Below are 27,739 nucleotides of genomic sequence, written 5' to 3'. Positions count from 1 at the left end.
AACGTCATAATTGTGACAGGATGATATACGAGCAGCACATTGCACGCTTTCCCCCTCCTTCCGCGTCTCTTTTTCTTTTTGCTAAAAATATATATCTATGATAGAATATAGTCTTAAAAGCTGATGACCAATTTAGTGTGGCGTGTTGCGGACAAGGTCATGGAGATCTGAGTTCCTCTGTGTTCCTCCCTCCGAGGCCTGTTCTAATCTACAGAGCAAGAAGAGGGGCTCAAAGTCATTTCTCTAATTGCTTTTATAAGGTGCCCTTTTCACATGGTGTCTTCCCTGTTCATTCACTTTCACCGCCATTGCAACACCTTACCTCCGCACCTGCTGGTAAAAACACAGCCTTTGAGTCTTGCCATTGCTTTTGTACTGATGTTAGTTGTCGTATATCCACAGAGAGTGAGAGAAACTAGATCAGACTATATATACTATAGAAACTGACCACTTTTTGTCTCCCCGTACTCACTCTTTTACCATCCTTCTCCATGACTGAGGTGTTAACTGAGGTCTGCAGGCCAAGTGTTTCGTCTATATGAGGGAGGGCTTTTGATTTCTTAAGTGTTGTCCCTGCATTGGTGATCTATAAGGGGAGCTGAGGTGGTGAGGGGGCAGCGCGGGGTGAGGGAAGATGGAAACAGGGGTTAAAGTGTGTGAGAGGGAAGGCTGAGAGCTGGATAAGGGGAGAGGGGGATGAGATTGAGCCTAGTGCATTAAGACAGTGTATTATTTGGCGGTTCCACTTGCTTGCGTCCATTAGGGGCGGCGGCTGTGCTATTAAAGGGGTCAGCGAAGTGTGTGTACCTGTGTGTGCACATGTGTGAGTATGCCTACATGTGTGTGTTTTAAGAGTTAGTAGAGTGGTCCAGTATCTTATTGAACAGGATGGGGCTCTCCCCTGCTCTAATACCTCTTCATTTTATTGGATTGGATGGCCCCAGTTATAATTGTATTAGAGCTCTCCCCCACCCTCCATCCCCCCAACTCCGTCTTTCTCCACAGCGGTGACCACCACACGTCATTCCCCAACACACACGTGGAAAACACCAGGAGAGACGGAGGAGAACCTCTGCAGAGGCCCGACTATACCCTCGACTTCTCCTCTCTACCTCCTTCCTTCTTTGCCTCCTCCTGGTGAAAGTCGTGAAGGTCATTGTCATGTTACAGACAGCTGTTCTCTTGGGCTGACGGCTGGAGGTGGTGGTGGGGTGGGGGTGGGGGAGGTGAGAGGTGGTGGCAGGAGCGGAGGGCTGAGGGATCTGATGCCCCTGCTACCGTCGCGGTGACCTTGCCGCTTCCCGTCTTAAACATGCAGCTTGTTTGCGGATGTGGATGAACAGTTGTTTTTTTTTGTTTTTTTTTAAAGTTTTTGAGCTCTAATAGCTTATTTATTTACGCGTCTGTTTCATTCATAATTAGCCTTTTGCTTTTAGACGGAGCAATAGGTTGTGTGTAGCTGGGGGCGGTAAGCTCTGTCACCCCAAGCCAAGCTCCGTGGTGTTGCACACTCAGCGATTACTCCAGAGTTAACCAGAGAGGCTTTGCTGCCTCTCACTTTTCCTTCGCCCTTGAAGAGACCAGGAGTTGTCAGGGTCCTCATAAAAACCCTGAACGATTGCGGCCGTGCGTTCTCCCTCTCTTTTTCTACCCCTTTTTTTCCTCTTCTCCTTCCAAAACCTGGCCATCTGTCTAATTGTTCACCTCCATCGCTTTAATGCTTTTTACATGCTTCCCCCCCCTCTTTCCAGGCAATAAACTTTATTTTCTTCGCAAGACTTCAATCTGCAGGGGGAGGGTAGGCGGACGGGGCAGGCAGGCTGCTCACCTTCTCCCTGCTGGATTTGCTCCAGTGGCTCCCCTTCAACCCCCCTCTATCCCCCCTCTGGTCTCCCATTACTTCATCTCTCCTTCCCTTTTCCCCCCTGTCTCCTGAGAAGGGGGCATGTGTTCGTCAAGCTGACACCTGCTCTCATCTTCTCTGCTGGTCATACACACATTGAGGGCTACCCTGTTGAGGAGGCCTTACACTGACCTGCTAATGATCACACTGCTGTGTGCTCTGACCTTGTTTAGGATTAATGTTTGATTTTTCTCATTGTAAAAGAGCAACTGGATTTTTTAAAAACACAAATTTACCATAAAGTTTTCTCATTATATGGCTTTACTTTCCTCGTTTGAATATTTGAGGTCCATGTTTTTCTCTTTATGTACACTATGTAAAAGTGGCCAGGAGTGTAAATGCATATTGCAGATAGAAGTCATTAAATTAGACAGTTGTCTCCTCTCACCTGTGATTACTGCTGTGTGCAGATCATATAAGCAGGTACCCTATAATCATATCTATAATAGCCATAATCAGCCCTTTAATGCTTTGTAATAGCATCCATATAATGGTATAGAGTAGCATCAAGAGAATAATTCAGGCATAGATAATGGTGTGATACCCTTGAGTCACAACATTGAATTTGTTGTGTGCGTGTGTGGGTGTGCGTGTGCCTGTGTATGCATGTATAAATACACCCTGGGGCAGTTAAGGTGTCTGTAAAATGCCTGAAGAATCACATTTCCATCAGAAGGCGCTCTTAACCCTTTCTTGTTTTCGTTGTGCTCACTGCTCCATGGAGCGTCCTCGCTGTGAGTGTCATGTACACTTAGCTCTCCGAAGACAGACAACACAGAGGAAAGACATTCCCATATGACGCCCACAGACAGGAGATCAGATCAGTGGAAAAAGGCTGACAGGGGAGCAGCAGCGGCAGCAGCAGCAGCAGCAGCAGCAGTGGTGGCGGCGACGGGTGGGAAGCGGAACGCTGAACGCTCTTCCGGGGTGTAATGTGAGCTGACAGTGTTCCTCGGGGATGGCGGGCAGGACGAAGGGGAGAGGTAGCATCAGGAATACCTGGCGCTACTGAAGCCAGAGCGCCGGTTGGGAGTCCTGGGAGAAATATCTCACTCCTCTTCCCTTTCCAGCATGAGGGATGAGTGTAATGGAGCGTTAGTCTGAACCCAACACGCTCCACCTCGACTCACGCTGCATGCACTTGTGCTAACATACCCCCGAACTCCCACATGAACTTGTATGTTGAAAGGGGAGAGACTGAACCTGGATTGTCTTATTGAGGGGGCCCGTTCCGATAAAGACGTAGAGAAAAGGCAGGAAGGCAGGCAGCGTCTGCGTTGACAGGCTTTAATAGCTTGACAAAAAGAAAACAGCGTCATATGCTGTTATTGAAGGAATAAGCTTCTTTAGGCGTGCATGTGTCTCCAATGAAGGCCTTTGCCCTGCAGCAGAAAGCTACAGTGCAATGGAGACGATGATGAATATTTAGCCTGTCTTCCTCAGTGTGTAAATGCAGCTATGCATTCACTTCTGAAGTCATTTATCTTTCTCTGCTCCTCTCCCATCCTCACCCTGTCTCCCCAACATATGGTGTAAGATGAGCCACACATACACACAAACATGTGCTGAGAAGGCACAGCCAAGTTCTTTAGGTGTTCTTTAAACAGGACTGCGACCACGTGTCGGCCCTCTCACATCATTTTTTTTACCAGTTATGAGTAATAGTAGCAGTCAAGTCAATTTTATTAATATAGTAAAAATCACAAATCACATATTTGCCTTTAAGGGCTTTAGAATCTGCAGAGCACAGGACATCTTTCATACTTAGACCCTCGATTTGGGAGAGAAGAGGAAGAGCCACACGGGGGGGATCATCTATCCCTCCAGACTATTCTCTAGGGATTCTTTAACCGAGGAGACGCGTTACGTTGCATTTTAAACACAGAGAAACAACATTACTTTTTACTTTCTTAACATGGGCTCACATAAATAATGGCAAATATGTTTGTGTTTTTTTGTCTCAACAGCACAAAGCAAGAGTAGAAGCTATGATGTGTGACCTGGCCTCTCTCCGCAGCGTCAGGGAGTTCGCTGACTCTTTCAAGGCCAAGAAACTGTGAGTATGAACTACAGTCTGGAATTTATAAATGTGTTCCCCCATCCTTTGTGATATGTTTAGTTGTTTGACACATTTTGTTAGGAGCAGAACAAAGACCTCCCAACTTTCCTGGTGACATAGGAGCCATTTATATATATATAGTATATATATATATATATATTTTTACCTCTCCTCATTTATAACATTTATGAAAGCAAAGTAAATTTTTGGTGAGAAAATCCGGGCAGTGCACATCGCACAACGCAAGAAAAAGATGAGTAAAAAGTGATGAGGACTAAACAGGGCTTCTCATTCAAGCTCATCGCTGTATTCATCACAATTACCTCCTATATACGCCATACTTAAAGGACATCCTGATCCAACTGTTACTGATGGACGCCATATGGACAAGGCCCCAGGAGTCCGTGTGTGTATTTGTGTCGATTTGCTTGACATTGGTCAACAGACTACCAGACTTCACCGCACTTATTTTGTGGTGGTCAGCTTTTACAGCATGTGTTTTGCGTCTTGTAGCCCCGGTCACACAGTTGCTATTTTTGGGGTCATGTATTTCTGTCATCCATACTGTTCATCCACCGCCAGTTCTCTAGGCAGGAGAAGTGTGCGTATGTGTTTGTGTGTGCGGGTTGCGGTGTCAGGGGAGACCCTTGGGGAGAGGCAGGGCAGTCATCGCCCGTAGCAGCCCTGGGGCAGGGTATGGCCATCCAGGACACGTGTTTGGGTCACAGCCAAAACTTACGGTGGCTTCCCTCGCTCTGTGTCCTATAGCTCCCTCCTGCCTCTTACGTGTCCATCCCATGCACAGTGCAGTACTGTATGCTGACCTCTCTTTAACCCCACTGCCCCCAGAATTACTCCTCTGGTTCTGTTTCTGTTTTTTTTTTTTTTTTTGCATACCCCAATTTGTTTATGTGGCTCAGTTTCTCCCTCTCTCATGTTGTCTCTCACTCTTTCTCCGTCTGTGTCGCTCTCTCTCCACCTCAGTATTTTGGCAAGGTTGTATTTCTTCATTAGCTGTGCTGTTTGGGGGGGAGTGGGGGAGTCCCAGGGGACGTCAGAGTACATTAATTCTCATCAGAAGGCGAACAGAGCAGAGTAGAGGCTGGGAGCTCTGAGCTGTGAATGGCACCGGGCAGCTGTCTGAGCCTACCACCACTCTATTACTGCACGTATGTCTTCAGGCATAACACACCGAGGAGTGCGCACACACAACACGCACATATATGTACACACACATACACTCACACACACCCACACACACCGCTCCACACACACACACACACACACGCTCAGTTTTGTAAACACGCAGAGACAAACAGACACACACAGTCATATGGGCATGCACAATAATGCTCCTGCAGCGTGTCATTGACAGGTGAAATGTAATCAGAGTCCTTTTCTTTTCCTTCTCTCGTTTCTCACTCCCTTGCTTTTAAGTGCTTTAGTCAGTGGCTTTCACGCTGCTTTGTGTTCCATTGACCCCGATTCTGCTTTAATTGCCTGTCCTTTGAAATGAAATTACCTGGATATTGATATTGTTGAATGCAGTGCAATTTCATTGGGATGTAATTGATGCAGGACAGCGCTGACAGAGTGCCCCTAATACAATTTCAACTGAACGGCCTGTAATTAACACATGCAATTTGTTTTCACCTGTGATTTTTTTAAAACTGCGTTTATCCTTTTCTGATATCAAGTATATTGCTGTGTTTTAGGTGGTCTGTATAAATCTATGCAAGCCAGATCACATTACGCTGATATCCCTCCGTTAGGCATTGTGGTGACTGCAGCACTGTGGAAATACTGTGTCTCTTCACACTTCACAGTTATGCAGTTGTGGCATGTGTGTTGAATATGGATCAAGACGAGCGATGTACACAAATTTACAGTATATGTGCGTTGTTGGAACCAGTTTTGCTGTTGCCAATAAAGTGCAGTGTTAATGACCAGCAGTCTGAGCCCAGCTCACACAGGCAATATCTTCCGCCGGTCCATATTATCATGGAGGTCAGGGGTCATACCCAGGGGGGTTATTTAAAGTAAATATATAAACTGATGTCTCCCTGTTTGGTAGTTAACACCCTCGTTTGACCAGCGCTGAGATTGCACAGTGCACACAGTGTTGTGTGAGGTCTTAATGTGGAGAGAGGGACTGTGGTAAGCGGCAATAGGCCTATTAAAGACATTCATTAGACCTGCGCTTATGAGAGAGGGACTAACTGGTGGGCAGTTGAATTAACAGGCTTTTTACATTACAAGCAGACTCACCAGAGGCCCATCTCAGCTGCATGCTGGGAAATCGCTCGACTGGCCAGAGAAAAGTTGGTTATTGGAGTTTTTGATCACAAATTTGTGATATACAGTACTTTGAGTGATATAGTTTTTTTTTTTTCTTCTTTACAGCTCTAGGTCACGACAATTGAAAACAAAGCAAACACAAACTCAAGAGTTGTATTTGACATAAGAACCAGTTCCAAACAACAGCTCGAGTGGAAGGTTGAAAAGTTAGGTCAACAGTTCATGTGCAGCCTCTAACCAGCGGTACATTGGGGACAGAGCCAAGAGTTTTGCCTTGTGTAGCACAATGTTACTGTACTTCACACTCTATTAGACAGGGGAACACTGGGCCAAAATCAACCTATGTGTTTTGTTAGCGTTTTAGCTGAGAGCAGTTACAGAGCAGGCGCGCACATCGCAGCAGCTGTTTAACTCTTATATCTCAACTTTATGTGCAGGTCGCAAAGGTCATTTATTTACCGATGTGTTTTTTTTTCTACCAAGCCATTAATTCAGACTTCCTTACCTTGTTGTATTTTGGGTGAGGATTTGCATATCTCGCTGTGAGTGTGTGCTCTGGAGATAGTGCTGAGGTCGGCATTCTTTAAGTTGACTTGTGACTAGGTTTGTGCTCTTTAATGAACCTTGTGTGTTCGGAGGCCTGAAGGTGATCGTACAGTGCACTCCTATGTAATAGCATGGGATGGCTCATTATAGCACAGCATAACAATTCACACATTAATTTTCCAGCATCCAGTTTTTAATTAATCCAGTAGGCAGTCTTAAACACAGGGTACACAAATTGCCTTCGGCCTCATAATTAATTCTAATGGAAGAAATTAAAAATTGGTGGGGTGTGTTTGGATTGTTCGGCTGTGTTACTGTGGTTTCGAGCTCGCTGGAGCGGCGCTGTCACCGACAAGGATCTCTCACTGCCCTGACCAATCCAGCAATCTCCAGTCACTGGCACGCGAGCAGAGCGTTACTTACTCGCCCACACAGAGTCTGCAAGAATGGAGACGCGTTGCGTTTCTGAATTAAGGCAGTTGCTTTTTATATCATGACTTGCGCGTGTATTTCCTTTGATCTGCTCTTTTCTGCTCAGCCTCAGAGTCGATCTGTTGGTGGGTTTGGTTACCGAGAGTAGTTACACAGAGCTTGTATCAACACCCATTACTTCCACCACCCTCTTGTGTTGAAACGGTTTGAGATTGCTTTTCATTGTGTTGTTGCTCTTGGAGCGCGGCCAGCTGTATTCAGTATCTACAGTACCTGTCGAGCCATGGGGAGTTGCAGTGGAAACCTCTGTATCATATCAGCATTAGTGATGCTCTGTCTCTGTTGACCTCTAAAGTCTACCAGACTCTGGAATAAGACACCCCGTTTGCCTTTTCTGCTTCCACTTCTTACTATTCCATCCAATTTCTTCTCTCCTTAAAGCAGATATCAGGGGCACGGCCGTTTCGGCTAATGCTGTGTTCAAGGCAGGCTTTTGAAACCGTAAGTTACAGCTTCAAGTCACAACTACGACTTGGTAGCGTTCCAGGTAACCCGTAGCTCGTGTTTTTACCGTCCTGTTGTCTGTGAAAGTTCCCTATAACGGCCACTCGTAACTTCCGACCCGTGAACTCGTACCAGATCGAACTGGTATGACTTCACAGGAAGGAAAAACACAAAGTACGAGTTTCCTTGAACGCACCATGAGTTAGCAGCCCCCGCCCTTGTCAGGCATCAATTGGTCCTCGTGCTACGTCACCACATTCACGCGCATCCCTTGGCTGCACACACAGCCCTTCATGCCGTTCTCTCCCCTCATTGGATAACACTTGTATCCCACAAGGAAAATTTTCTCCTCGGCTTACAGCAGAGCAGAGTGACGGAGAGACTCGTGTTTAGGCTGAAATACTTCATGTAAGTGATTGCTGACGGAAAATAGGACTATTTAGGACTTATATTAACAAAAACATTCCACTGATATCTGCTTTAACTGAGCTTGTTATGAAAATCCTTTCTTTTTTGCAGTTTTGTCACCTGAACTATATCTAAAACTGACACTGCGTTAAGACGCCTCAATGAGAATACCAGCACTTTGTTTAAGGAGGCTGTAGCTATGACACAAAGTCTGTGGACGAACACTTCAGTCAGTTTAACCCTTACATTCTCAAAGTATTTGATGGTATTGCATAGAAATATTGACAATAGTTTATGAGGCTCTGTTCACACTGTGGACACATTAACCAATCCCCAACACACACACGGTGACCTCAAGTGGCCTCTTTTTTTTTTTTTTTCCCAGAAAATGTAAAACAGTAGAAAAGGCATTTGTTCCACCCAGTTGATCAGTGACTTAATAAAATCTTTACCAACAATCATAAAAATGCAGCCTTTATTTGATTAATTTGTTGAATTATTTCATTCCCAATGACTTACCAAATAAAACTATTAGATAATAAGGCAAGGCAAGGCAATTTTATTTGTATAGCCCGTTTTTACAAACAGTTTGTCTCAAAGGGCTTTACATGGCATCGTAACAACATCCTCTGTCCTTAGACCCTCACATCGACTGAGGAAAAACTCCATGGAAACCCTTTTAACAGGGAAAAATTGGAGAAACCTCAGGGTGAGCAACAGAGGAGGGATCCCTCACCCAGGACGGACAGACGTGCAATAGATGTTGTTACAGACAAGAAAACAGTTTACAGTTTATGTCACAGAATGTGCGAAATAACTAATCAGATATCACCTGTATTATAATCTGTGCTTTTATTTTACTTTTTATCTGTACTCCATGACATCCGACCTCAAAAAGACAAATAAACATGTTTTATTTTCGGACTCCCTCCCACTGTAGGCCGTTGCACATTCTGGTGTGTAACGCAGCAGTGTGCACTCAGCCCTGGAGCCTGACGGAGGACGGCCTGGAGTCCACCTTCCAGACCTGCCATCTGGGTCACTTCCTCCTCGTCCAGTGCCTTCAGGACGTGCTGCGACGCTCGGCCCCCGCCCGCGTTGTGGTTGTGTCTTCAGAGTCTCACAGGTAAAGACGACAAACCAGGCAGCTTGACTAGTTTGGTATCAACCAAGGTTATTATAGTTTTTAAAATGACATTAGTTTTTTTTTTTAGTTTTTTTAGTTTTTCAGTTTGCTTTTTTATTTCAGTTGAGCTTTAGTTAGTTCAACAAGTGATTAAGCAGTTTTAGTTTAGTTTTTATTTTTGAGGAATTGACTAGTTTTTATTTTTGAGGAATTGTCTTAGTTTTTACAGGAGAAAGCCTCTGTCAGACCTCTGAAGATGAACTTCTAAATTTGTGGGATTTTTCCCTTTTAGTTGCATCCCATAAATGTTCCTGTCAGTCCTCATCACGTTACATTCACTCTCATCTACCTGTGGGTCATACTACTACTGTAGTTTTTATTTAGTTCTCGTTTTTGGAAAAATTGTCATTTTTATTTTTATTTCAGTTTACTAAATCATTTTTTCCCTGCTAGTTTTAGTTTTAGTCTTAGTTAACTATAATAACCCTGGTATCAACACATGGTACTAAAAGCGAATTAGAAAATCAGGCTTTACTCACTAGGATTTAGCCTTTTCCATAAGTAATAAGCATGACCAGTGCATTTCTTTAGATAGAAAGCTTATCGTCCTAATTGATTCTTAATAAGACCATATTTCTCTACATTCAAGATAAGCTGCCTCTGGAAACTAAAGACATACATGACTTGAGCTAAGTAGGGTAAAGACATTCAAGACAACCTCAAAGAGCATGTGGAAATATTTAAATGAGTTTGCCTGACTCTGGGTTTGTAGGAGAAATAACAAAATATAAAATGCTATATTAACAGTAACACAATTAATAATATGTGATTAACTTAACTTGACACCAACCCTAATCACTACTCTGGTATCTTCAGTTTTACAGAAAATATTAGCACTTCTTTGCTTGGCAGTCAATAGGTGATTAACATTACATTTGATACATTCATAACATTTGAACATTATGATGACACTTTGTGTTTATATATCTTTCAACACTGTGGGCAACACATCATTTCTTCTGAAACTCTTCTGTCTTATCCAACAACTGCTCAGCTCCAGTCATGCCGTCACCGTTGCTACACTGGCTAGTTTTCACCACAAACTGATAGATCAGACTTAATGCGTATTGTCAAACATGACAGCCTCACTCACTGAAAACTCATTTCCCTCCGCACGCTGTCACTATGAATTAAACGTATCATCAACATGATGGATGGACTTATCAGCTAAAATTTACTTTGATCAAGTATCTGCTCCTTTCTGTGCGACCCCCTGACTCAGCCCCTTTCTGCCTTCTTTTCCTTCTTCCTGCCATCTCCTGTTTTTTTTTTTTTTTTTGAGTCTGTCTTTTTTGTTCAGCAACTCTGCTCCATAGGCTTCTGTTTTGCCTGTCATACAGTAGACAAGCATGATGTCTTGCAGGGATCTGTGAGCCCAAGCCCTGAGCCATGTGTTTCAGAGTCAGTATGTGTGTGTGTGTGACATTGATCCTGGCTTCACTCAGTCAGACAGCCAAGCAGAGTGATTGATTGGAGCTCTGTAGAGTGACCTGAGACAAGGAGAACATACGCAGAGTTATTCTAGCAGATCAAACAGCAGCACTATTACAGGGGCCCTCATATGAGTTATGTTATACAGACTGCCATGCATGAGAGGACAGGAGCAGTAGAGGGGATGGTTTAATGCCCAGACTCACTTCGGGTCATACTGCCGCCGTTACATGCTGTAGGGAAAAAAGGAGGAGGAAGAAAGGGTGAGGGAAATCTTATGGAAAGAGAGCATGTCATGAAGGGAATATTGACAGAGTTTGATTGATGCAAGACTTTCCTACACAGTCAGAAACAGTGTGTTCACACAACTTTTGGTGGTGTAAAAAAAAACAACTGTTAGGCTGCTATCGGAACAGGCAAAAATGTGCACCATTTCTCCAGAAGCCAGAAATGGTCAGATACTCTCTCCTCTCTTTGCCCTGCAGCTCCCTCTCTCCTTTTCTGTCTCCCCACCACCTCCATACGTTCACCTTTCCCTCTCTCCTCTCCTGCAAGCGGCAGTGGCGTTAACCCCTTCAAAGAGGGCTTAGGCAGGACCAGAGAGAGTCAGTTACACACTGACGCAGACTAGAGGGAGGAGAAGAAGGAGCGAAAATAGACAATATCTCATATTACATCTTCCATTCTGTCCACCTCATTCCAGACCTATATTACATCTTTTGAAGTTGCCCCCTTTTGTGCTTGTGTTATTTTCACTTTCCGCTGATTTCCCGTTTATTCACTTATAGCCTCCCCTCACAAGCGCGTGTGACCCCTGACCTGGCAGCATATTGTATTCCCTAAGCCCCTTGTCCGCTGGCAAAGTATTGACCTATAAGGGACAGGGGTGGGAGAGATGGACACACAAGTAATGGCTGGACACTTTATCAGTTTCCACCATAGGGGCTTACTGTGGAATTGGCCCAGTACAGGTTTACTTTGCTCTAGTACTGCATCAGATCTGGTCCGATCTGATCCTTAATGTAATTACCACTGATAGATCTGAGCAGGTCTGCACTTTTATGTACAGACAAGATATTTTTTGCCACCTAAAATCTTCATACGTCGTCATGCAAAGACGTGCGTGGACCATCAGACTGAGATTGGGATTCATTGTTTGTCATAACACTGTAAAAACCTTTTTCAGATGTTACTTCAGTATTACATGTGAATATATTTGAAAAAAAACCTCCATTCGGTGCTCTGGCAATTGATTTATCAACCTCTACTTGCTAAAGTAGTTATGAAGTTGCAGCACATGAAATGAAAAGCCTGCAGATGTTGTAATTTAGCCAAGCAAGGATGTTGCGGAAGGCGACAGTAAACAAGAGGCAGCAAGCTTGTAAAATCACAACAAGGAAACCAGGTGACATTTTGATTGGTTGTTTTCTAATGACTGGATTAATATGTAGGATGTGTTCTGCCGGTTTGGAGCCTATCGTTCTCTCTCTCACACACACACACACACACATACACACAGGCTACACACACAACACACGGGGTGTGCACTTTTCCTGTCTGTGTATTGCGATGTTATTGTGTGGCTGCATAATAACACAACGAGCAGTGTAATGTTTAAGGGGCCTTGTCAAACATCTGGAGTTTAACAGCTCTGTCGGAGGCAATTAAAGAACATCATGTCATGTCTTTGATTTGTATGCAGCCAGCAACACACATCTGCTGGTAGAGAAGCCTACACACAGGCAGACACACACAGACACACACTCTAAATACTCTTGTTATGGACTATGTTCCAGGTTCACAGACCTGTTAGACTCATGCGGCAAGGTGGACCTAGCCATGCTGTCTCCCCCGAAGAAGGAGTACTGGTCCATGCTGGCGTACAATCGGGCCAAACTCTGCAACATCCTGTTCAGCAACGAGCTCCACCGCCGCCTCTCGCCTCACGGTGTCACCTCCAACGCAGTGCATCCTGGGAACATGATGTACACCTCGATTCACCGGAGCTGGTGGCTGATGACCTTTCTCTTCACGCTGGCCAGACCTTTCACAAAGTCTATGGTAAGAGACAAAAAAAAGCAAACAAGTTACTAGAAAAAGTGTGACTGCAAAACCTGTAGTGTGACTGATACAGCAGGATGATGTATTTTTCTACACTGGGAGCAAGTCGGTGAATTTCTGCACCCCATATTCCAATCTCCTCTTTTTCGGGACTCTGTGTCGCTTACTCTGCCTATATATTTGTCTTGGCACGCTCCTGGGAGAGAGGAGAGGAAAAGGATGGAGAGGGGTTGATCCGTTGAGTGCTGAGGGCTCAGGGAGAGCCTGGGTTTCAAAGATAGAGAGATACTCCATGGTTTGTTTTCCTCTTCCTCTTGTCACTGTTTATTTAACTCTGAGAGCGCGTCCCCCTATCCTTTCACCAGGGTAGGCGATATTCCAGATCCTGTGTACTGTGACTATTAGGTTACAGTAAATGCACTGCGCAAACTCAAGTCCCTTATCCCGTGAAGTCTTGTACTCTAGAGTACCAAGATAATAAGCTCTCTGTCAAATATGTTTTTACCATACACCTCTTTCCCACCAGGAGAACCTATTGCCAGATATTTTCAGATGCACTATCTTAAGTTGTGAATTATATTAGCAGGCTGACTCAACCTTGTTGTGCAAAGACCCGCCTGAGAGCAGATACACAGTGAAGACGTTATGTTTTTCACAAGCTGAGGAGACCAGGTGCTGTGGTTTCTAACTGTTTACAGGCTTAATGTTGAGTTGAGAGACATGGTTGGTTCCTGTCGTGTTCTTTGCAACAAAAGATCCGAGAGGGGTCTCTCTTGCCAAACTCATCCCAGGTAAGGGTCTTGGGACATGAATTGTCAGTCTCTAATGGGGGAGGAAGTGAAGCTGGTGCCATAGACACAGCTGTGGCAGATGCATGTAGCTCGGCTCACCTCTACAGCTCTGGAGCCAAACTACTGCACTGAGCTTGCAGCGCCCCGTAGAGCAGCACTGGTTTGGATTTTCCCTCATACTTTGGGAATGTTACCTCTGTGCATCTGCATTTTATGTCTATGCACCAAACAGTACTTGTGGTCATGAGCAGGGCCTGGGGACTCCACTGCGGTCGTGTTGGAGGACTTCAGTGCTCACATGGGCAGCGTTGGAGAAACCTCTGTAGCCTGCCTCGTGTGAACCTGAGTGGCATTTTGTTATCGGGCTTCTCTTCCAGTTGCACACTGTCCTTAATGAACACCAGGTTTGAGTATAACCTAGTTCATTATGGAAGCTGGCACCGGATCCTTAGACAGACGCTGCTGATCAGCTTTGGGGTTGTGTCATGTGACTGTAGCAGGATGTCTTACTCAGGCTGCTCTCAGTAGGGTGTTGCTGATTCACTGGAGTTTGTCTGTGCTGTTTTTGATGGAGAGGGTTTAATACCATATGTTGTGGTGGTTACAGTGGGAATACGGGGTGAAAAGGTTGTTGCTTTTTTTGTGGGTAGAATTAAAAAAAAAAAAAAAAGTGATCTTTGGTTATTCACAATTGCCTCTTTTTTTATTTCTGCTGATTGTGTCATTTCTGTTTGTCTTCATTAGTCTGCACATTGTCAGTTTGCAAAAATCAACCATTTTGTTGGTTATGAATCAACTGAAGTGAATGAAGCTTTTTAAATTCCATACAGAAGTGCTGTTATACGTGTGTGCATTAAAATTGTGTAAAAAGCCTTTCTGTATTGCTCTCTATGAGCTCTGATGACATTATATCAGCAAATGTAAAGTTTCTTCTCAGTTTTTCACTGTGACAACAAGCATGGTAATACTGCTCAGAGTAGCATCTGTGGTGTGTGAGGACACATCTGCATATCGGGGAACAGTGAATAAGTACGTGGACTCTATGTCTGTGTGAGACAGCCTCCACAGCACTTGTGCGAGCTTTTATGTGAATATTAGGTGCCTGAGGTTAATGTCCAAAAACACACTTTGGTTATGAGGGATAAAATCCAGCACTATTATTTATCTTCATATCTGTTGGGTCCCCTGCTCTGCAAAGACTTTTCAGCGGATAGCAGCACTTCACCCTTTGGGCTCCACAGCCCCCTAATATATGCTTTAGTTTGACTAATACTATTACATCTTTCCATTAGCTCCTCTTCATAGTTTATCAATTTAGTGTTTGCACTGAAGGGAAAATGTGTTGAAAGGCAGCGTGGTGGAGTTTTAGTGGAGCGTTGTTCTGATCCATCATGTTTGACAGACACAAGGCCTCGGGCCGTCATTTGTCTACCCTCCTTCTGACATAGGATGAGAGATGAGAGGAACTGCTCCTCAGCACCTTTTACAAAATGCCAAGCTGAACATTTCCTCAATTTGACTATGTCTGTCACAAAACACTTTTTCTCCCACGCCCTCTTTACCTTCCCTAACATTTTCCTTACTTCTTTTTCCATCACTTACCGTCTCGTTTCCATCTTCAAATCTGGTTTGTGTCGACTTTAGCTGGACCAAAAAATGTGTTTAACATGCTCTTTAATCAGATGATTTGGAAGTGTACCCTGGAGTGGATGACACTTCTATGTTCTTTGTGTGTCTGAGGGAAGGGTGTTAACGTTTTGGATGTGAGCACACAGATGCAATTAGCAGAGCTGTTTCTCTTCCAGAGTGGGGCAATGGCTTTTCTACACTTGGTTAATTAAACGTAGTGTAGATGTTAGTAAATATTAAAGGACAAAGGTAGAGCTAGTAATTAAATTCTGGTGTGCTGACACAGCGATTAGCTAAAACTCATGTCTGATAAAGGCCACACACAGACACACAGCCTTACACACAGACATACACACACAGATACACAGGCACACCCTTAAGCTGAGCATTTGCTCTTATTTAAATCTGGGGTTGATAAGGCCCCTAAAAGTGTATCCTCTTTAAAATCCCACTCTTCACTCCTTCTGCCCCCACATTAAGGGCTTAATAAAACAGTGATATAATTTCAGTTATTGGTTGCGGGGATATGAAGATGGTATCGCTTTAATTGCTTGCGCACGCTTGCGGGATCCATGGAGATTGTTCTGGGATGCAAACATAAGCAGAATGTCGACTCCAAAAAACAATCACAAAACCCCCGTGTGTGTTCTTGCGCAAATAACCAGCCTCTCATTTAAAACACAGGTTTGATTTATAGGAGCACAGGTGGAGTGATATACGCTTGCCCTACACGAGTAGACACACATACTCACACATACTCACACATACTCACACACACAGACAAAACCTGGAGACTACTGAAACACCTGGAGCTACATGTGGTCCTAAATCTTTAATTTGATTGTTGTAGAAAAGGGGAGTAAATGTCATGTCAGGCCGTGCACTGTGCTCTTGGTCATCCAATCCTGCTCATGCTTTTCCTTCGTCATTAAATGTGCTTCATGCTCTCTTATTTTATCAGCAGTTCACTTTTACACTCCACTTTTATCTTTTGATTCTGTATTTGGTTTGCGTATTACCAAAATGTATTTTTTTCACTTCCTATATTTTGCATTCTTTGTGTTGTGGATTCTACTTAAGGGAAAGAAACTTCTCCATTAGCGGGGTGCACAGCCCACTCTGCTATTGATGTAGAGAGCTGATTTCATTTTGCTGAGTTGAGAAAGGCATCTATAAAGAGCCATGACATTTTAATCAGGCAAACTATCTCTCACTAACATCATGTTCCCCTCCCCATGCCTTGATCTACTTATCAGAGATTGTGCGACCAGGCCTGTAACTCCTGTTTCTTTAATTCAGCGTGTTTAGAGTGGGAGTTTTCCCTGTGTCCTTTGGTGTGATTATCAGTGTTGGATGATCTAGCCTGCAGTGGTGTGTGAGTGTGAGAGAAACTAAGAGAAAGCGAGAAGGCAAAAGGCAGCTTTTATCGCCGTTCTGCAATTTATTGCAGCAATTTAATGCTCAAATTTTAGATTGACAGAGATTTTGATTGATTTATTTGATGTAGGATGGAAAAGATTTTGAGGCCTGTCAAGATCATGTAGTATATGCTGCAAAAGCTTTTAGATGATTCACTTTGAACCAAAACTCAGGCTGGGTACACGTTTAGAAAGCACATAATGAATTTCAGTGACTGTTGCAGTTATTAGTTGAGCTGTAACCTTTGTGAAGTTGTCACCGTCTTGTCACGCTGTAACGCTGACCCTGTGACATTTTGTTGACTGACTGATTGCTCCCTCAAGATCAGTCTACCCTCAGGCTCCGAGCAGCTGGGCTCAGCCTATACTCATCAAATCTATACCTTAACTATAGGCACAGACAGTGCAGAGCTGCATGGAGATCACAGTGGGCAGTGGCTCCGGTACCTCATCATCCACTATAATGGGTAGAAAGAGGGGAGGGGGTTGTTATGGGCACGGGCCTAAGAGGCTCCGCTGGTCCAATCAGACACTCCAGTCCCCCCGGGGGCCGGTTTCATCAGCGCTCTCGCCTCGTCCCATGCTTCTTAGTGTTTTAGCATGATTATTTTACCCAGGATCCTGCCTCGGGCACCAGGCCACCTTTTTACATATGCACAGGCTGAACTTTTGACCAGGCACCAGCAGTCAGGGCTGTGCGAGAGAAATGGTTGTTTCGGTCAGGAGTGGTGGGACTGCTGGTGCCTCCTCTGCTGAGCCTCGCCTGCTGTGACCAGGAGCTCTCTAGTCTGCAGCTCCTCGGGGGTTAACCCCAGAGACAGGTCCACTGCGATGAAGACATCAGCATTACCATATAACAGACGTACGGTGTGATTGACGCTGCGAGCACAACAGACCTCCGTTACTTCAGTCTTCTTTATCAGTTTCGCTGCTGCAGACAGACACGAGGTCAGGTGCTCTATCTCCTATCTGTTGTAGCACACAGTTGCAGTGGCCCTGCTGCACACTCAGACAAACCTCTGTGTGTGTGTGTGTGTGTATGTGTCAGTGTAGTGTGCATGGTGCTCAACCATGTGGAAAGAAAGAGGAGCAGAGGTCCCAGTCTCCCTGCCAGCCCCCCTTCTCCTCTGTAGGGTTAGATGAGCTGCCAGGCCCTTGTAATAGAGTCCTCTTGGATGATTAGGAGCTACACACGGGGGGGTGGGGGTGGGGGGGTGGGAGGGGGTCAGCTTCAGTCTGACTTGAGACGCCGTGTGGACAGAATATTACACATTATATCAATTGGTATGAAGTTCACACACTTCAAGCGAAACTCTGATGATGCACTGATTTCCTTAAGAGGCCATGTTTTAAATCATTTTTGAGGAACTAGATATATTAAATGTGCCAGACATCCCCTGCTGTGCTGCTGCTGAACTAAGAGCGAGGGAGAGACATAAGGAGAGAGAGATGTGTTGGTGTGGAGATGGATAAAAGCATACAATCCCATTTGGCTGTATTGACATGTGTGTTCCTGCCCAATCCTGTTACGGGGATTATTGTCCACGGAGATACCATTTCATTAAAAAAAACACACACACACACACGCTCAGACACACACACACACATGCTCAGACATGCGCACACACACACAGTGGTTGAACAGAGATGGCCTGAGGTCTGGTTATGTGGTCCACTGCACAGGGAAACTGTGTAAATGGTTTATTGTGGATGAGTTGATGTGATGGAGAGCGTGTCTCGATCAATAAAGAACCAATCAAATGCTGACAGTCTGCTACTGTATGCAGTCAGTCATTCACCCCTCCTGCCTACGTACAGTTATACAACATGAGTGTGAAGGAGGCACGAACAATATCCTTGTTGAAAATGGAACAAGTTAAAGAAGAAAGTCATTTTTAAGATTTTCAAATTGAATTTTGCTGCAAAATCATTTTGTGGGTGATAATTCCTTTCCTTGTGTGTGTACATATATATATGTGGATGTTTGTTTTGCTTTTACCTCTTCATGGTGTATACTATATCTTTCTATGATGGACTGAGTTTTGCTCGTGAAGAAGCATTACTTAAAGGCCTTAAACCACATCCTCTCTGCTCCTCCAGCTCCAGACACCTCAGGGAGGCCATTAGGACGTCTCCCCAGCCGAGGTTGTCTGAGTCTGGGCTGAGTCTGAGTAGGGCCCGGGCTAAATTACCCCAGAGCCACAGGTCAGAGCCAGCTAGACCCTCGTCGCCATGGGACCCTCTCTCTAATAGAAGGGATCAGAACAGGCCAAAGAGCCAGAAACTGACCTGACCAGAGAGACATCCTCACTCACTTACCCTCCACTCTTCCACATCGCCTCCTTCACCCTCCGACTCTCGCACCTTTACAACTTCAGGGCTTTTATTCTCCCGTGACCCTCAGAGAGGAGAAGAATGTAACCTATCGCCCCTTCCTCAACAGTCCACCTCTCCTGCTTTCCTGCCACCTGCCCCTGCCCCCTCCGAGTCGACGCACACCAACACACACACGCACACACACACACACACACACACACACGGCTCCCTCCCCTCTTTGTTGTGACACAGAGCTGATGGACTATTTTTCAAATTGATTTCAAAAATGTACATAAGCAGCCGATCCCCTAGCCCAGATTACCTATTGATTTTTAATATGAAAAGCTCATTATATAAGCAGGAACTGCAACACAAAAAGCTAGCCAACCTTTGCATAAATCCTTTAATTGAATTTCCAGAGCCTGTGGTTCTACATTTTTTAATTAAATCCATTTCTTTTTTTAAGGGTTGCTGTGTAATTTGCATGCTGTGAAGTGGGTGCTGTCCCAGATAAAGTGCCATTGATCCTTATTAAGGCTCACCTCTGGGCTCGCTGAAAACCAACCGCAGAAATTAAATGTGCTCATGGTGCATACACTTATTGCCCGCATGATAGGATTAGAGGCAGAGGGAGAGAGAGAGAGAGGGAGAGAGAGGGAGGGAGTAAGTGAGACAGAGATGGAGAGAGAAGGAGTGATGGGGTAAAGGGAGGGGAGAGAGAGGGGGGGGGGTTATTATTAATAGTTGTTCATATTAATGTAATATTTCACCTTTCCTCCTCTGGGGTGAAATTGTGAAGAGCTTGTTTATACATACAGCCTGGTCCGGGTGTTATTTGGGTTTCTCATCAAACACACTGTCGGTCTGGTCTGTCGGTCTGTTGGGAGTCGCTGTGATTTCACACTTTCAATGTGGAGTTTAAATCTGTTACCACGCCGACAGATGTGTGTGTGCATGTTCATGTGCGTTTCCCCATGTTAAGCCCGTTTTGCGGAAACACGTGCACGACGTCTCGATAAAGACATTTTAGCGCCTGATGAGACACTCGCGTTAATATCAGTCATCTTCTATCTTTCATTGATTCTTAGGAGGTCATGATTATTAGGAGGTCACGGTCTGCAATCTTCCTAAGCAGAGGGTCTTTAACTACCTATTTAGAGATTAAATGATACTTAATTTTCTTGTCCTTACCCTACTTAGCATCAGGTAACAGAGAGAGAGTGTCTGTGTGTGTGTGTGTGCGTGTGTAGGTGTGGATGTGTGTGAGCAGTGATTTTTATCCTGCGTTTGTGCTGTGTGATAGCTGGTAAAGCAGGCCTCTCCTTCCTTGTCTTCCTGTGTCGCTGTATGCAGACGGTGGAGTAAATCAATAGGGATTAACCTGTGACCCCAGCCACATACTTATAGTCCAGTCCTCACCGCTCACACATCTCTCATCAGTTTCACTTAAACGCTGCACCTCACTCAATAAGGCACCACACGCTAATTCATTTCAAAGATGGAGAGGCCCCTATCACAGAGAGGTCTGTGATAGAGCCACACACACACACAAACACACACACACACACACACACACACACACACACACACACACACATACACACACACGCTAAACACACACACACACACTAAACACACTAAACACAAAAATCGACAATGAGGTAACATCAGTAAGGATGAGATAAATTGTGTGGCTGCATCACAGACTCATCACCATATTGTCACATTAGTGCACAGATGGTGTACATATACAATACATGCAAAGAAAGAGAATGGGATGAAGGCTGGTTAATTAATTGATTATTCTCTTAATTAATAAATTAATTGTCTTGATTATAATCCAAAAAACAAACGTACAAAAAAGCAGTTATAAGGTTAATACCACCAGGGATCAGGGTGGTGTCGTCAAAACCTTCATCATACAGGAAAAAAATATTCACATCTGAATCTGCAAGCAGTAAATCTTTGTCATTTTACCCATGCTAAAAGCACCCAAATGATTAATTGGTAATCAGAATTTTTTATCAATTCATTTTTTTTCAAACAGTCAATTGATTTATCGATTAATAAATGAGATGAAAAAAAAATCTGAACAATTTAACTCACTTGGCTCATCTGAATTTCAAATCGCCCAGCTTTTTAGAAATCACTCATGAAACCGAGACAGGTTAAAAGATTGTGTTGCACGCAGCACTGAAAACTTACATTTAAAAAATTAACAGATTTTTTTTGTTTCAGAAAATCCCCATTATGCTGGAAAATGAACAAATACCTGTACATGCATTTTGTTTATTTCAACTGAACTGAACCTTTCACTTCTTTTCATTCTTCTTTAATTCTTCTGCAAAAAAAATGCCACCCAGGAAGGTGATATTAAAAGTTCCTGAATTGTGGGGATGTTTGTCTTTATCACACACACACACACACACACACACACACACACACACACACACACACACACACACACACACACACACACACACACACACACACACACACACACACACACACACACACACACACGTATTCTCTCCTTCTTGCTGTCTTCCTCCTGAAATATTGACACCGGCTGACTGATTGGTCTGATGTCTCTCTATCTTTTGTGTACATGTCCATGTGAAAATGTGTGTGTGTGTGTGTGTGTAGCACGCACATGTGCATGTGTGTGTGTTGAGCAGTGCAGTGTCAGCAGTATGTGCTGCAAGTATTGACCCAGGCCTGTCCTCTGCTCTGACTGGCTCTTGTCCCTAACTTGTCATCTCTCTTCTTCTTCCCTCTCTCTCTTTCTCTCTTCCTTCCTCCTTTTCTCTCTAGCTAGTGGCTCTCTGGTTGATCTCCTCATGAGCTGATCAGCGTTTTGTCACCTTTTCATAGTTATACACAACAACACAATAAAAGAAAACAAAAAAAAGTCTGTTTAAAGTTACCAATTTGTCATTTCATTTAACAAATGCCAGTGTTCGATGTGTATTTCCTCTGTGATATGGCATTATTCTGCATGACATGCTTTTGCATTAAAACACACTCACTTGATAGGGGTCACAGATGTGAATGACCTCAGTAATGTACAGACTGGTACCTGAGAGCTCAGCAATGCTTTTAACTCACATACAGTTTCACATAATGCTGGTTGCTGAGTGATGGTGGAAGGTCAAATCACACACAGAGGAGGTGCTTTCTCTCCGGGGATGACCCTAAATATTATATGAAGAACGTCTCACCTCTCCTTCCCTTTATTATATAAACAGACTGAGTGTTTCACCTTGTTTTGTTTTTTTACATTAACAAAGCACCCCATGACTTAACATGACTTTCTCTTCCACTCTGTCTTTTAGTGAATCTCTTTCTCTTTCCCTCTTCGGTGGGTTTAGAGTAGCTACTCATTGAGGTGTGTGAAGGTGCTGGCCAGAAACAAAAGGCTTTGATTTCCCTCATTTCATTTCATAATGCAATCAATCAGACTAAAACAGCTTGGTTCCTTTTCTGTCCTCCCCTAACCAACCATCCATACATATTTACACACACACACACACACACACACACACACACATATACAGAGCGCCTCCTAAATGTATGTGGAGCAAGTCATTCCAGTAGTGGGGACACCCCTTGGGGTTAGACCACTCTGTGTGTTATTGATTGCATTACTGTTGCATGTTGTGCTCAATCATGTGTTCCATGCGTCTAGCGCTGTCCTCTCCCACCTGGCCCATTAGATTAGGCTAATGCATTCAGCCATTGATTAGTCATTACACTCAGACCTGATCAGCCAATTGCCTACCTGGTTTGACTCTACTTGACCCCTGAACCTTGGCTCTCGTGTCATCTCGCCAGCTCTAACATGTTAAAAACACACATGTAGCTCACAGCTCTATCTGATACGCATCATGTCGCGGCGGGTATACGCTAGGCTACGCGCGGGCTCAGCCGGGTTCACTGCCTGGTATGATATTCAATACTGATAAAAAAGCGGTTCCACATATTTCCTAATCACATGCAACACAGAGCTATAGATTGCATCATCGAGCACAGAACAGTTGTACCTGCCATTGATCTCAGAATTGACCATGAAGAGCTTGTTGATCGCAGCACATAAGAGCTCCTTACAGAAGTCACAGTGAAACCATGATGTATGAGATGTTTCTGTGTTTGTGTGTTCTCATTTCTCTCTCCACACACTGTTTCACCACGTTCAGCCTGTACTTCCAGCCTGTGGTGGCCTGTATTCGAACAAACACACACAATTGTGTTTAACTATATTTTTGAGTTCCTTGAATTTCTATTCAATACTACTTTGTCCTTATAGTCCACAACATTTAAAGGGACATGTTGTGCTTTTTAATTCACTGCTTTGTTTTTAGTCATAGTTAGTGTAGTTTGCATACAAACAAAGCTTGATTTAACAGTGGCTACAACCAGTTTTACATGGCACTTTTATTATATTATCAGACTCAAGATGGATGCTAAAAATGTGTGGAAACTGAGGCAGCAGATCAGAAATATTAGGTGTTTTGATACACTCTTCTGAAATGTCTACTTTATCCACCAACAGCTGAACATGCTGTTGCTATACTGTAGCCTTGAGCCTTTAACCTGGAGGAGGAGGCCACAGAGGTCTGATGAGCTCACATCTTTCTAAAAAAAGTGGCGTCACTTACCTCACAAAAGGTTTTACACAACTTTTTCAGATGTTGTCTAGACTTGGATGTGTCTGTTCTGCTGCATAATGAGTTTCTCTTTTGCTTTTGATACTTCAGGTAAATTTTACTGATAATATTTATAAACCTCTTGGACTTTTAATTTGATGGATTGGGTTTTATATTTCAGTATGTGCAAACGTCTCCCCACCGCTGGCTCCATGTTCCCGTTCGACCGAACCGTAGACTCTGACCTTGACAGTTGTGCTTAAGAAATAATAAGCGCTCCCCCTCCCCCCTCCACTCCCATACTCCTTATTTGCTCTTTTCCTTCTTTCCCTTCTTTCCCCCACCACTGCACAGTATTGAGTCGGTCTGTGAGGAATAGCTTTTTTAGGGACAGGCCCATTGATAAGTGTGTGTAAGTATGTGTGTGTGTGTGTGTGTGTGTGTGTGTGTGTGTGTGTGTGTGTGTGTGTGCATGCGCAGGGTGAAGCACTGAGCTGAGTGATCGGGGATAGATGTCCTTATTGGATATGAGCTGGCTACTCCGTGGCTCTGCATTAAATTTGTATTGAATTGGAAATTAATGATTGGATAATTTTATTGATGTTTCTGGTATTGAACATATAAACAAAATGTTCTTTTGAAGCATTGTGTCAGTGTTGCACCCCAGGGGTGGGGAGCGGTCCCAGTTGTGCTTAAGAAAGAATAAGTCCATGTTAAGTCCATAGTGTATTGAAAAAGAGAGCAAATGGATCGATGGTGACTTGGCGCTTGAGACACACTTTAATTGCATTATTTTCTCTCAGATTTCTGCCCTCCCATATCCATCTCAACACAGCAGTGACAGATTTGATATGTATTGCCGACATTGTCATGAAGACAGATTTGAATTTATTGAACAGTTTCAAAAAGGAATGTGTTCTGCTCTTATTGGTAGACCCATACGGGCTTGTAGTGTTTGACAAAGAAATGTTTTTTTTTTTGTACTTTTTTTTAAAGCGCTCTGATGCCTTTTTGTGTACGTTGAATCAGAGCTCTACCGGGAAGTCTTCATAATCAAACACGTACGACTTTCTCGAAGTGGAGATGGACTGTTTCTTTTGCTGTGATTCGGATGGGGAACAGATCAAAGAGATGAGAGATGGAGAGACTCTGAGTGGAGGAAACTTGTTTAATTAAAATTAAGCAATGAAGGAGGGGAGGCAGGGGGTGTAGAGGGATGTTCTTTGATGCGTGCTCCTGATGCACCGTATACGTTATGCAGTTATTACATGCGATTTTTGTTTAAGAGGTTCCAGCAGAGGGTGGGACAGTAGGAGGTGTTGCAGACGCAGGGAAGGAGAGGAGGAAGGAGTGAACTTGATGAAGTTTCTGATTATCCCACCTCCTCTGGCACAGGGAAGAATTACTGAATGCCATTTGGGTCAGTGCTCTTTATGGAACTACATTTATGAAATACATCTCTCCCCCTCTTTCTTTCTCCCTTTCCGTCTCTCCCTCTCTGTATCTCTCCCTTCCTCCCTCCCTCTCCTCTAATTGGAGATGCAATAAAGGTGTGTGGGGTCAGTGGTTCTTCAAGGTGAGGCTGCATGTGTGTCTCACTCTAATGTCCTCCTCCAGACACACGTGCAAACCAACAGAATAGTTCCCGGCGCTCCAATCTTACATTTTCTGCCTTGCTCACAGAAAGCACAGGCCTAAAACTGTCTCAGATAACTTAACTCATCCAGCTCCCCTGCTCTCAGACAACTTTCCTCACCAATATATGGCTTTATCAGTCTGTATCTCTCTTGTTTCGTGCCTTGCCCTCCTCTCTCAACTCTGCTTAGTGTCCTTGTGCCAGCCTGTTAAGCCAGAGGGCACGCTGTGGGTGAATCAGAGACAGAGCTCTGCCAACACACCCAGCGGGAGAGGCCCTGCAGAGGGTGCCAAGGCCTCGAGAGAGATAGAGAGGGAGAGGAAGAGAAAAGAGGCAGGATGTTGGGGCTATGGGAGGATGAGATGGAAGTGAATGAAAGAAGATGAAAGATAAACTCCAAAAAATAAAATAAAGACAAAACTGTGAGTTTTGATGTAGAGTTTGGAGGAAAATATGGAGTTTAAAATACTAGACAGTAAAGAGAATGATCATTTCTGTTTTTCCTTTTTTAGACTCTCTTTTTCGTGAGTCAGAGTAAAAGCCACAAGTTCACAATGAAGCACCAAGCTCTTTGTCTGACGACTTCACTTCCCCAGTACCATCTGAGGCCAGTAGGGGTCATTGTAGTTCAACTGACTGAGCAGAGGGAGCCGATCGGTGAGTGTGGAAGCTGCGGGACGGACAGCTGCGGTTCATTTGCTTTTGAGTCACAACTCTGTTATCACAGGCTTTTTTCTTCATTCTGTTGAGCTTCTTGATAACACTAGGATATATTTAATCACTGGTGACCCCTGCATTAGGTTTGTGGTTGCTTGTGTTGGCTTGACGCACAGTGCACAAGTCACTATATAGTATTGCTAATGACACAAGGCTTACTGGACTTTTGATTTAAATGCTTTTCTTGTAATGTTTCAGCACTAAGTATCTGAAGTTATAAGATAAAGTTAAGTAATGAATGAACAACACACCACCCTCCGCTTCAACTGCAGGTTGAACAGTTGGTTCAGTGCTTTGCCTGGTAATTTAGGGTCCAGGATAAAGAGGCCTTTGCAAAATCTTTGCCTGCAGGTATTGTTCAAGACACCAGTGTTGAGGAAATAATTGCAGAGTCTGTTCTCTTTCAAAGGCTTCCTCTTTCACCGAGCTGTTGGGAGTGCTGAGGAGAAACAAATTCTCTTTTTCTCTCTGCATGTCGATTCATGATTTAAATTTTATTTTATTTTTTTGCTTCATACATTCAAACAACGCAAATCTCAGTTTGTTAATGCGTCAGGATGGATGTCACCAAAAACAACTTCTTGTTTGTTCAACAGTTATTTGTTCATTAAAATAAAAGGGCATCAAAAGTAAGAGAGAAAGTGAGACATTTAGGGTTTTGTATATACTGTATGTACTGTATGTATGTGTAAAATCTATATTTGTTAAATCTAAACCCTTTACTCATTTAAAATTCTTACTCTCCACTCTTAATTTGTTTATACAAATTAAGCATGCCACCACTGCCATTGACCTCCGGTAGATGAATATTAGATGAAGCAGCAGCCAATATGTGAATAGCAGAGTTCAGGACAGCAACGATTTTAATGGCAGCGAGCAGCCATTAACAGTATATCTGAAAATAGACAGAGGATTTTCCATAGATCATTAATGACGGGAAATCTATCCCTCTTTCCCTTCCTCCATCCTTTGATATATATCTCTTTTCTCCTCTTATTCCATGTATTTCGGTCATGTAATTTTTTATTTGTGCACAGTATATGTCATGGCACTACTGGTTTTCTACACAGCTCCTTCAGAGACAGAGGCCTTAAAGGGCTTCCTATTAAAATGCACCAGATATTTGAATAGAGCCCACTAATGTCTGTTTAGTATATAATCCACGTCCCCTCCTCCCATATTCCTTGTTATTCTAGTTTAGTGCCGTAATCAAGCAGGGCTTGCCAATAAAGTTTATTGTACGGAGCTAAGTGTCAATATCACACACACACCCAGGGCAGAGAGGTCCCTTTAATTAGAATAGGAGAGAGAGGAAGCTGTGTGTGTGTGTGCTGGTGCATACGGTACCTGTGTGTGTGTGTGTGTGTGTGTGTGTGTGTGTATGCGTTTCTATGTATGTTTGGATTTCTTTTGTTTTTGTAACCATCACATATAGTACGCTGGACCTGTTCTTTGTTTAAAAAAAAAAAAAAGTGCAAATGAATAAAAAATGTGATGCAAAGAAAAAAAGACAAACGTGACGCCAACATCAAAATGTTTCAGCGCTTTTATGAACAAATCAATTCTAGCTTTACATGACTGTCGAACCTGGATGTTTTGAATCTATGTTGAGACTGAACAAACAATAATCCCTTCTATATGAAGTATTGATTAGAGCTACTCCCTCTCTGTGGCTTTATTAAAGATACAATTGTAAAGGTCTTTATGATGATGGCGTAACCTGATGGGAGAAAACTTTCACCACTACTGTGCACAGAT

At 43.7% G+C, this 27,739-nt stretch overlaps 1 protein-coding gene across 3 annotated transcripts in view; it reads left to right on the top strand.

Annotated features, from left to right (window-relative positions):
- The window catches only part of wwox (WW domain containing oxidoreductase), a 125,397-nt gene that overhangs the window by 30,379 nt on the left and 67,279 nt on the right, over positions 1 to 27,739 (top strand). For all 3 annotated transcript variants that reach the window (XR_015036005.1, XM_085779459.1, XM_085779460.1), the window contains exons 6-8: positions 3,871 to 3,959; positions 9,091 to 9,276; positions 12,564 to 12,828. Coding sequence is in view for 2 of the 3 variants with exons in the window: in XM_085779459.1 (XP_085635585.1) it covers positions 3,871 to 3,959; positions 9,091 to 9,276; positions 12,564 to 12,828 (540 nt within the window). In the remaining variant the exon portion in view is untranslated. The remainder of the gene's footprint in view (positions 1 to 3,870; positions 3,960 to 9,090; positions 9,277 to 12,563; positions 12,829 to 27,739) is intronic.

The sequence above is a fragment of the Trachurus japonicus genome, chromosome 6, assembly GCF_045865225.1.
Source record: "Trachurus japonicus isolate A0001 chromosome 6, Traja_1.0".
Taxonomy (NCBI): domain Eukaryota; kingdom Metazoa; phylum Chordata; class Actinopteri; order Carangiformes; family Carangidae; genus Trachurus; species Trachurus japonicus.
This window is presented reverse-complemented; position numbering and strand designations above follow the sequence as displayed.